At 41.0% G+C, this 11730-nt stretch overlaps 1 protein-coding gene across 1 annotated transcript; it reads right to left on the bottom strand.

Moving 5' to 3' along the window:
- LOC125886083 (polycomb complex protein BMI-1-like) lies at positions 1 to 10090 on the bottom strand. The gene is made up of 9 exons (XM_049572027.1): positions 9855 to 10090; positions 9089 to 9216; positions 8604 to 8700; positions 7663 to 7718; positions 7432 to 7561; positions 7085 to 7124; positions 6886 to 6984; positions 3763 to 3843; positions 1 to 1238 (listed from the first exon to the last, which is right to left on the bottom strand). The coding sequence occupies exons 2-9, from the start codon at positions 9204 to 9206 to the stop codon at positions 858 to 860; spliced, it is 1002 nt and encodes a 333-aa protein (XP_049427984.1). The 5' UTR covers positions 9207 to 9216; positions 9855 to 10090; the 3' UTR covers positions 1 to 857.
- Positions 10091 to 11730: the final 1640 nt, after the last annotated feature.

The raw sequence follows: 11730 nt of genomic DNA, 5'->3' as shown, positions 1-11730 counted from the left end.
TCGGGAAAAAATAGTAAGTAAACATTTTTATTGACCTAAAACATGCACATATGGCTGATAAAAAAGTATCATTGTTTGTTGAAAAGAAACCAAAGGAATGTTGAAATCGATGGAACTACAACATACATGGCCAAATATTCAAAATCCCTTTTGAGTTCTTTGACTGCCATGAGAGAAAAGGACATGGTCTGCTGACAAATGTCTGCTCGAGGGCATGGTAGTGCTTGGAAATTTTGTAAATATAAATGCTTCTCCTGTTGGAAAATACTTATCGGTTTTGGACTGTGTGATCTGACCTAAACAAAGTGCATCGACAGTTTCATGTACCTGTGTTACCTGATGAGCCGTTGCTTTTACCGGACACTTATACAGCAGTTATTAACATGACTGTTCAAAGGCGAGGATATGAGTTTGTTTTTTTACATCCAACTTGTGCAGTGACGGACACTGCGATGCCTTTCAGCATTTTGTCTCAAGTGTTATGGAGCCAAATCAACATTGATGGAACTACAGTATGAAATGAAACAGACCCACTGCATATACAATACAAAACGATTACAATATCTTGTATAAAAGATAAGTTTATACATATGTATGCACACATGCTCACATTTGATACATACTGTACAGTTTGTATGTGTGCACTGTTCTAGTCTAACACACATAAACACACACACTCACTTACATACATACAAGTGTCTATTTGGCTGCACTTTTCAGTCTCTCCTGCTGAAAGATAAGCGTAACCTGCCTCCTGTGTGTCCAGAGGGTAGAAGGCCCGAGCTCGTCTTTTCGCTCCGTCGAAAGAAAGAAGGGAGCAATTCAAACACTGTCCTCCCTGCCGCCCCGTGCACACGTTAGGTCGTCGGGGGCAAACCGCTTTTGTCGCCTCCCCTCGCCTCCTCTTTGCCAGCCCCAGAGCTTGTACCATTGACAGTCACCTTCCGAGCGTTGGCGCTCTGTTTGGAGACGAGGGTGTGTCGCTGAGTATTGTTGGGCACAGTGGTACCGTTGGAGCTTTGGATGGCGGGGGAGAGGTTGTGGGACGTGGGGCTGGACTGCGTGGAGGCGCGGGGAGGCTGGGCTGCAGCAGGACTGTGGACTTTGTCGCTCTGGGAGTCGCTCTCTGACGTCGGGCTGGTGTTGACGCCGTCAGAGTGGCCCTGGGCGGCAGACTGGGACGGCCTCCTACGCTTCCGGGTGGGTTTGACCAAATACTGCAGAGGGATGGGTCCAGTCTGCACGGAGGTACACACATGGTTAGGACGGCTCAGGGGTTTTATTTTTCATCAGTATATAGAAACATTTACAGACAGGACTTTCTGTCTATAAAAGCTAAATGGTGCGACTGATGAAAAATCTCCTCACTGTCATAAATCTCATGGAAAGGCCAGAACCATCAATAAAGAGATCTTATTAACAAGTTTTATCCGTGTAGTCAAAGACTGGTATGTGTAATTCCACACTGTTACACTGGGTGACACGTTCCTTCATTACCACAACATGGACACTTTGGTTTAATCTGACTCAATCCCACCTACACTCTCCTGCTGCTGTGATTAACAGGACACCACATGTGTATCAGAGTCCTGCATCAGGTCAGGTATCGGCTGTTTGACCCACAGATTAGGTGATTTGCGGGTGGTATTTGTCTTAATTTTATTTCCGGGTTCAGCTCTGGTTTAAACAAAGAACATGTGGGTCTGATTACGGAATGATAAATATATTAAAGTTAAATTAAAATAATGATAATTTGGGGCACTTGGTGGGTTATTGGGTAGATCAGGCATCCCATATACTGAGGCAATGTCCTTGCCGCAGTGCCCGCAGGTTTGATTCCAGCCTGGGGCCTTTTTCTGCATGTCATCCCCTCCCTCTCCCCCCTTCACACTAAGACTGTCCTATCCAATAAAGGCAAAAAGCCCCCAAAAAATCTAAAAGAAAATAATGTGTAATATTAAGAGTGGAATACGAGAGCTGCTTCAATCTGGTGCGTTGCTGACAGGCAGGTTAACTGGGGAGATGTGCTGCCCAATAATATGATAATAAGCCAAAATGTTAATTTAAAATGTATTGTCTGACTTGCCTTTGTAAAATACATTTTATTAGTTTCACATGTATGAAATGTCCCAAAATGAAATGCCTAACCAAATTATTTAAACAGCGCATGGTTATTATAGGATTTGTGGTTTAGGGTTGGGGCGCGGATCTTGTGCCGACAGATCGCGTCCGGATGCAGAGCTAATTGGTCATATATGTGGGGGACCAGGTGGGTGCTGCATAGATGGAATCACAATGTTTGTTTTCAATAACCTCCTGGTAGAAAACCCATGTGTCTGATTAGTTTTTAGCCAGCTAAAAAAGATCTATATCAGTTCAAGGGTACGCTATATTCCAGATATTTTTACTGCTTTACTTTGCCGCCAAACAGCCGTTTCATGGGTCACTGAAGCAGTTATCTCAAAGCCAAAAGCCATCAGAGTCCAATAGAAAAAACCCATTAAATTTACTTTGTAAATCACAGGAGTTGCTGGTCGACCTCTGCCATCAGGCAGCGTGTAAGGTAAAGCAGTAAAAAAAAAAAATTACCAAATATAGCGTTCACTTAAAATGATAGACTTTTTTAGGTGGGTCTGTTTGGGTGACTAAAATATGTTTTGCTACAGCCTCCAGGAGTGCACAAGTCAGCTTCTGTGCCTCGTAGATTGGATTATCAAAGACGTACATAAAATGAATACAGCAGAAACGTCAAATACGTCGGACCACCGTGTATAACCACGGAACTTTAAAAGGTAAAATTACAGCTGAAAATGAAAACAGAAATAAACAAGTTTGCCGATTTCACACATCTCCGTAATTAAAATAATTTGTCAGCTGTCTACCTGTGAATGATTTCTTGTTAGCATGACGTCACTGTGATTCTGTCTATTGAACATTGTAGTGCTGGAGTGGGAGCTGGTCTTGAAAATCAGGCCTGTGCAGGACTCTGGTGTGTATTAATTCACAGCAGAATATAGTCCCCACGAAACACACCATATATTATACTCCAGTTTGAGAAATGTTTGCTGAAAACATTTCTCAAACTGGAGTATAATATATGGTGTGTTTGAGAAATGTTTGCTGAAAACTGTGCCCACCTGTTTAAGGAAACTACTGAGCCTGTTTTGAAAATGAAACTTCATTTTTAACCACTTTTCAAAGCATCACATATTCAGTAAAAATAAATGGGCCTAGGCTGAGAGCCACAGAGGAGGCAGGATGGAGAAGGGTGGAGAGTATTTTGATTTTGGTCTTTTCATGGGATTTGTTTACAATGGCAAAAATACAGTCTATCACCAGCCTCATCCTTTAATACATCCTAGTCCAAATATCACAGTTGTTTCTGTTACCAGAAGATAACTGATGAGGAGGGAGTGTGATATTAGGAGGAACTGCCCATTTAATGCCCCATTTCATGACATCAATTTGCATTAAATCATCTCACAAAGACGGTTAACAGCTCACACTGTACTGCCAGAGTATTCCAATCTAGCTACAAGCACCTCCAAAAAAAACTGAGATTATGGTCAACCACATGAAAACGTACAACTCCAATATACTCTATAAGATAAATAATTGATTGATGATTTTGTTGGAAGATCATGTCACTGCAGCAGCAGCATGAACTGTAAACATACAGCTACAACAAACAAACCAAAACAGAAGAAATGAAAAAGCAATTATTAGTGGTCGTCAGTAAAAGGTATGAAAGCTGCCACTCACTCTTCTCCACTCGTAGAAGTAGGCGATGTCCATTAGTGTGTAGTAGTCCTTCAAGGGCTCATCTCCATACAACACCTCCACCTGTAACACAGTCAAAAACCACTTAACACAATGTGCGAGCCAAAAAACTGGCGTCTGTCAGGGCACTGTTTCGATTTCTTCTTTTCTAAGTTTAGATCTGCTCTGCTGCATGTTTGTCCTGATGGGTAGTAATGAATTATCTAATGCAACCAGATGACGCACCTCACTCACGCATCTGTGGATTTTTCCAAGGCTGATACCAGCACTTGTGGGCTGATGCTGAGGTAAAACATAGACATAGAGCACACTGACTGTTCAGCAGACTGCTCGTCATGGCTTTACTTGAATAATGCCCCAGTATTGGCAAACCTACTGCTACACCTGACGTCCCCTCCTGCTTCCAGGTGAATTTGTGTTCCACTGGCTTCAATCAGTTTTGTATAAAAAGTGAAAACATGGCACCAAGATTTGGGTTTCTACCTTCAGATAACTGGCACTGCTGTACTTGGGAGTACCCATCATGAAACAAAGATCAGGCTTATTTAGTCAGCATGCACTAATACCACTTCCTGAGAGGTTTTGATCAAGGAGGAAAAGGACACAACAGAAAGTGTTTTGAAAGCTGCACTAGAGGCCACTGTGGAGAGCCAGGTGAACAGGTGCACAGAGAAATACCATCTTTAAATGATTCCCACCATTGTCAAGGTGCCCTTGTACTTTAAAAGACCAGTGTGTATGATGTAGGGGATCTATTTGCTGGAATGGAATATAATATTCATAGTAAAAGGTGGGTCTGTTATAGACCTTTTTCATTTTGACCTGTCACAGCAGTAAAAACACAGGAGTAGTCAATAAAATAACTATGACTCTATTCCATGTAGATGAGCCACTTCCAGGGCCCTGCTGTTGTGAATGTTGGATCACTAGGATACTCATGCCTCATTTCCACTGCATGATTCAGCTCAAATCGACTCACTTTTGGTACCCGGTCCTTTTCGCTATTTCATTTACACTTAGGGATTGTACCCCTCACTGCTGACGGGATTCTCAGCTGATCACTTTAGCAACACTGAATGAAACTGCAGTGACATCATCTTCAGTGCAACAGCAATGATGTCTGCACTTCGTCAGTGTACAAAGTGTATGCTGTAGTTTTGTGGGCTGCAATTTTTTGAAATCTGGATCAAGTGCTGTCTCTTGACAGTAGCGTGGCTATTTAAAAATGGCAGGTGTATAGAATGCCCCGTGTCATGCACATGACATTTCTCCCTGACCAATCAGTGGTCTGCAGTGTTTTAACTCCTCCCTCTAACATCTGCTCAGCTCGCTTGGAACCTCGACTGTGATGGTATCAAACAGAGCCAGGTACCAAGTAATAACCTTCAAGGCTTGGTATCAGTGCTCAATATCTTTCAGGGTTAATGACTGAAATAAACCAGTACCAAGTAGTATTGAAACTTCTCCAGTTTAACAACATTTGCATTCAGTCCTTTTTGTTCCCCTTTTTGCCCGCAGCCAATCACTGCAAGTGTTTGATTTAATACGACGTGTGACTGACCCTCTACCGCAGCAGCTGCAACACATACATACAGTCTGTGGTTTGGTGAAGTCAAGTGCTGTGAATTTTATGGAGTTGGCTTTTCAGTGTGCTGAGATGCCATCAAAACATTTGAAAGTATAGCTCTACTGTACACCTGTGACGGGATGAAAATAAATGCATAAAATGTGGAAGAATTATTTTAAAAGAAGTACTCTATTGGTACTGGTATTGCTCCTTGTATCATATTTTTTTAAATGACACACAGACCTACTATTTTTAACTTGTGCCGATGGAAAAAAACAAAAAGAGTGTGTCTAATTAAGTAAAGCCGTGTCGTAACACGCGGAGGAAATGCAGCATTAATGAAACAGAGCTACTGTTTTTAGTAACACCTGTGTGATTCCTGCTATGACCCATCAAAATATCTTCTTGCCTTGACATACTTATAGCAGTAACAGTTGATTTTTTTGGCAAATTAGGTATTGGAACAACTGTAAACACAAAATGACATATCATCACCTCACAAGGTTGTTATGGTCACAGTGTTAGCCAACAGCTGTCTATGTAACATGCAAAAGATACAGAGCAACATAAGCATGTATTTGGAATCATGTTTGTGATGACTTTGAGCCCAATATTTAACCTTAAGCTCTGTTTCTGGTCTTCACTAACTCCTGAGAAAAAAAAACATCTGGCTCTCTAGCTGCTAAATGCTCCACTATGTTCACTAGCTATTAGCCAACCTTGTCTATCATATGAAAACAGGTGCTACTGCTGAAAACAAGACCGATAAGACAGTACAAGTGAAACAAAGCAGTGAAGTCTAAAGAGTTTGGTGATGAACATTTGTGGATTTCTCACTACAAGTGAACCCTTTCACTTTACACACAGTCTATAGATCTAATGTTAACAGAAAAATAACAGTGCAGCTTTAATGATGTTGCACTTTTTGCAGTAATGCCCCTCAGTCTGGGCACATTTGATTTCGTCTTTCTGGAGCTCTGTTAGTTATCATGTTGCACTGACAGCTCACATATCAAAGTACTGATTGCCAGAGCTCTTTTAACCCTTTGAAACCTGGAGAGTTTTCTTGTGCTGCATTCAGACGCCTTTTACAAGTGTTTAAACGTTTGAAACCTGAGTGAACTGGTTTTGTTTCTTTAAAAATGTACTAAAAAGGTTATGAGCAACTTGGCGAGAAATGTCCCGCAAATTGCAAGGGGGGAAAAAAAAAAAAAACCTGAAAAAGTAAAGAAAGAGAGGGGAAAATTTTAAGAAAACGATTTTTTAAAAAAAGAAAAAAAAAATACCCAGAAAAAATTATTTTATAATTATTATAGTTTTATTTTTTAAATTATATTTTATTATAAATATATACATATATATAATTATATATATATAAAACCCACCTTTGTAACAGTGTTTGCAACTTTGATTTCATTACTTCTGAGTTAAAACTCCTTTTTCATGGGGCACTTTTATTATTGTGTCTAAACCCTGAAGTTTGCAACGCAATCAATTCAGCAAGACTTGTTGTGTATGTGTACAAAATGTCTAAATACCCGATAGTTGTTGGGAATATCCATCTTGCTTCGGAGGAACTTCGCTAAGTGCATGACGGACATGGCTGCTGGGCACTGCAGGAAGCGTTTACCGTTGGACTGAGAACAAAGAACGGAGCAGAAAGGGGGACACATAAATCCAGGCTGAAGACCAGAAAACCACATTAGAAGGTGAAGTGTGTAGGCTCGCAGGCTTTACCTTGTCTCCTTCCATCTCTGGATGTTGCCTCTCATTATTTCTGCAGGCAAATGTTAAATACAAAAAAAGGTGTTCAACAATTCGTTCCGCACATGCTGAAAACCATATTCAGAGAGACTTACAGCAGGTGTGAGTGTTCATACAGCTCTTGTTCCCTTTTATAAATCTCACTACTAAATTCTTTAGGCTTCATATTAAAAGTAATTTGACTCTTTGCTTTGTGCATGACCAGATAATTACATTTCTTTGTTTTCACACCTGTCCCAGAAATGCCTTTCCAGTAAACACACCCAACGTTTGGAATTCTCACGGCTGTTTTCTGCAGAAATGAGAAATGATTCACTCACTTGTTCCTCTCATAGAACTGTATGGACAGACTGATGATTTCATCCTCTGCTATGTTGAACGTCTCCACCACTTCCCCTGGTTCCAGCACACGATTCTCTGCGTAGAAGTCCCGCCTCCGTTTCATCTCATCTGGGATCAAAAACAGAAGTTGTCCATTGGCAAAGAAGTGCATCATAAAATGGGAAATTATGACAAAGGCTGAGACAAGAAGAGCTTGCTGCTTTGCTTACCTTTGAATAACCCTGGAACAAGCTTATATACAATATCTTGTAGAGTTTTGTCTGCTCTGGAAGAGTAAAGAAAGTTTCAAAGTTGATAAGCATGATACTCATTGCACTTGGAGGTGTTGAAAGGGACAGTTCAGCCCTAAATACCCTAAAAATACATATATTTTCCTCTTACCTGTGGTGCTCTTTGTCAGTCTATATTGTTTTGGTGTGAGTCGCAGAGTGTTGGAGATATCATCCGTAGAAATGTCTGCCTTCTCTCGAATACAGCGAAACTAGTGGTGCTCAAAGTGCCAAGAAATACATTTGAAAAATTCAACAGCAATGTCTCTTTACAAAAATCATGACCCACTTACTTGAGATATCCCACAGACCTTGTTGTGAGCAGTTTCATGTGGGAACTATTTTCTCTCTACTGAGCTACACCTGCCAACCGAATCACTGCACTAGAGGAAGCATGCATCTACTCATGAAGAAGAGGCTAGCGATAGCGTGACATGTAAACAATAACAGAGTCCTCTTCGGCTGAGCTGTAACGTTAGCTAGCTCAGTGGTACTAGCAGTAGATGCATGCTTTCTTCTGTACAGTGATACGATTAGCAGAGCTCAGTTGAAAGAAAATAGCTCCTACATGAAACTGGTCTGTGGATTATCTTGAGTAACTCAGTCTTGATTTTTGGAAACAGACATTGCTGTTGAGTTTTATGAATATCTTTTTTTCTTTTAGCGCGTTGAGCACCACAAGCCGAGTGCCATCTTGTTCCAAAATACAAAGGGAAGGCAGACATTTCCACAGCTGATATCTGCAACACTCTGCGACACACACATAAACAATCTCTATAAATAAACAGCACTACAGGTAAGAGTTCAAACATGTATTTTTGATTTGGCGGTGAAATGTCCCTTTAAGACAAAGAGTCCTGCTATAGACTGTCATCACTTACCTAATGCTGAGCTGTGGACATGTCTTGTGAACCTGAACGTCACATCGAGGGCAGAACTTATTTGTCTCCAGGAAGGCAACGATGCAAGTTTTACAAACTGCGTGGACAGAGAGGACACGGACAGATGCTGAGACACTGCTCTGTACCACACACTGTGTTCATGTGACGTTCATGGAAGGGACACTTGCAGGTCGATGTAATAAAACAATACTAGTTTTGATCCTACAATATAATCTACATCTCATACATAGCGACAACAATGTTTCACATGCATTAAATTAGTATTGTGCACACAGATGTTCCCTTAAGAGACTTCCTATAGTCCTGATTTCTAACATGAACACTGAGGTGGGGTCATAGTCTGATGCTCTCCACCTTACAACCAAAACATGAGCAGAAGCTCTCCCTACTGTGCATACTAATTTCATGCTTATTGAAATCACAGTGCATGCATGTAAGGTGATGCTTTCATGTGAGGAACTTACAGGAGTGCAGGCACTCTACGATGGTTGTAGCATCAATTAAGTAACCAGCGCACAGTGGGCATGTGAGGTGTGGATTCAGATCTGTGATTTTAATCCGGTTTGGCTGCATTTTATCCATCTGGACTGATCTGCAGGGGAAACAAACAGCATTATAAGAGGTTCTTGCTTCATAGCCCTGCACTGGAGCCTCTGTAAATATGCTTGGTAATACTATTAGGGCTTTCCCATATGGTCAATGAGTGGCTGCCACAGTGCTCCCTCAGACAATGTCTGCAGCTCGTCCTTGGGACAGCAGGTTGTGAAACCACAACAAAGAGAGCTGGTGGGCAACAGAAGCAACTGTAATGACATGTTGTAGCGGTAAATAACGTGTGCAGAGCAGAAGCCGTGCAGCTAAATGCAGGCTGTGTGCTGGTAACACAGCAGCCGACTATTGAATCAGCCCCTGCGTGGCCTCATCTCGTCCATCAGCTCGGCTCCTCGGCCAGCGGACCAACAAAGAGCGTTTCCATTTCCCCGGAGCTCCGCCGTCCGACCGGGCACCGCAACCCAACACATCCAGAGAAAACACCACCACCGAGGGGGGTGCAGAGGCACAGAAAATCACACTGGTACACAAAGCAGCCATCTTAAATTCACTGACAGGGCTGTATCAGGAGGCGAACAAGAGAGACTCAAAATGTGACACCGTGCACTTTGTGTGCGCCTCAGCAAACAGCGGCGCGATGTGCCCGATAAAGAGCGATCACCGACGCTTCGTTCCTACCTGATTAGACATCAAAGTTTTCCTCTCCTCCCAACGAGGATCCAGGTAAATTATTTGGACTTGGCCAGAATTTGCAGCAGCGCCAGAAAATGGCTTTTTTCAGCACCGTCAGAGGACTGCCCATTTTGGATCACGTGATGTTATTTTGTCGCCTGGTTTACGGGGCATACAGGGTATCCTCTGCAGGCTGCAGGCCCTGCTGACTTTTTACACATTCATTTATCCTGCACGGGCCCGCCATTACATTTGTTTTTCTTTTTTTAAATTTTACCTTAGTGTATTAATTAATTTCAACAAGCTGCACAGGACAGAGCTCAGCCACGCCCTCTGTTTGTCTCACTATGACTGGATATGATTTTGTCTGCATTACCCAGAGAGGCCCTGCAGGCCTCATGTCCCCGGGCCTGAGATGTGGGTTGTCCCACAAAGACGGGTGGAATTTAATTGGACATTTTTTAAAGCCTGCATTGCATTTTAATTATATTCCCGTAGAATACAATAATATTTTTGTTTCTCTAAGCTGTTTGGGAATGTAGGATCTGATAAGTATTAAAAACTATTTTTGGGGGGGGGGGGGAGATGTCTTCATATGGGGACAATGGATTTATCTTAATAGTCACAAGAGTGAAATAAATTATAAAACTGTTTCAGTTATTTCAATACCTGAATATTTTTGTGCAAAAACAAAACAAAACAAAAAGTCCCCAAACAAGATGATAATTTAGTCCTAATGTCCTCAAACGAGTACTCCCTAATTAACAGGATTTTATAAAGTGCAAACTTTGATCAGGTTTTGTACCTTGTCCACTTATGTGTCGGGATCAGCTGTAGACTGGGCATAAAAGTGTCAACAAAAGAGGACAACAGGTCTAAGTTAAGCAGAATGAAGTATAAGGTGCAGGAAACTCAAAATGTGATGTCCTCATATGGGGACGATGGGTTTATCTTAATAGTCACAAGTGTGTAATAGATTATAAATTATAAAACAATTATTTAAATACCTGAACATTGTTGTGCAAAAACGAAACAAAACAAAAAGTCCTCAAACAAGACGATAATTTAGTCCTAATGTCCTCAAACGAGTAATTAGTCCCCAATTAACGGGATTTTAATTCATTTCAGTTTTCAGTTTTATTTATAAAGCCCATATCCCAAGACAAGTCCCAAGTTCTAATCGTTTTGTTCCAAGTCCTTAACATGTCTTAATGTGCTCTTCATCAAAGTGCCATTTTAAATGTACATAAATCATAAATGCTTTCAAAATTTGTATTTATTTGTTTAAAGAGGTGCGACTGAACTTGATCAGTTCAATTCAATTTTATTTATAAAGCCCAATATTACAAATCACAATTGCTTCAGAGGGCTTTACAGCAGCTAAAATTGGTCACATTTGTTACCATATCAAACTACAGACGTTATTTAGCACAAATAAACCAGTTTCAACCACAAACTTTGATCAGGTTTTGTACCTTGTCCGTTCTTGTGTTGGGATCAGCTGTAGACTGAGCATAAAAGTGTCCACAAATGAGGACAACAGGTCTTAGTTAAGCAGAATGAAGCACCTAAAATGTGAAGTCCCCATATGAGGATGCAGAAGATGTCCTCATATGGGGACGATGGGTTTATCTTTAATAGTCACAAGTGTGTAATAAGTTATAAATTATAAAACTGTTTCAATTATTTCAATACCTGAACATTGTTGTGGAAAAACAAAACAAAACAAAAAGTCCTCAAACAAGACAGTAATTTAGTCCTAATGTCCTTGGACAAGTACTCCCTAATTAACAAGATTTTAATTCAATTCAATTTTTCTGTTTTATTTCTAAAGCCCAATATAACAAATAACAGTTTGCCTCAGAGGGCTTTACAGCATACG

Source organism: Epinephelus fuscoguttatus, linkage group LG3 (genome assembly GCF_011397635.1).
Source record: "Epinephelus fuscoguttatus linkage group LG3, E.fuscoguttatus.final_Chr_v1".
Taxonomy (NCBI): domain Eukaryota; kingdom Metazoa; phylum Chordata; class Actinopteri; order Perciformes; family Serranidae; genus Epinephelus; species Epinephelus fuscoguttatus.
The sequence above is the reverse complement of the archived record's forward strand: the minus strand, read 5'-3'. Positions and strand labels throughout refer to the sequence as shown.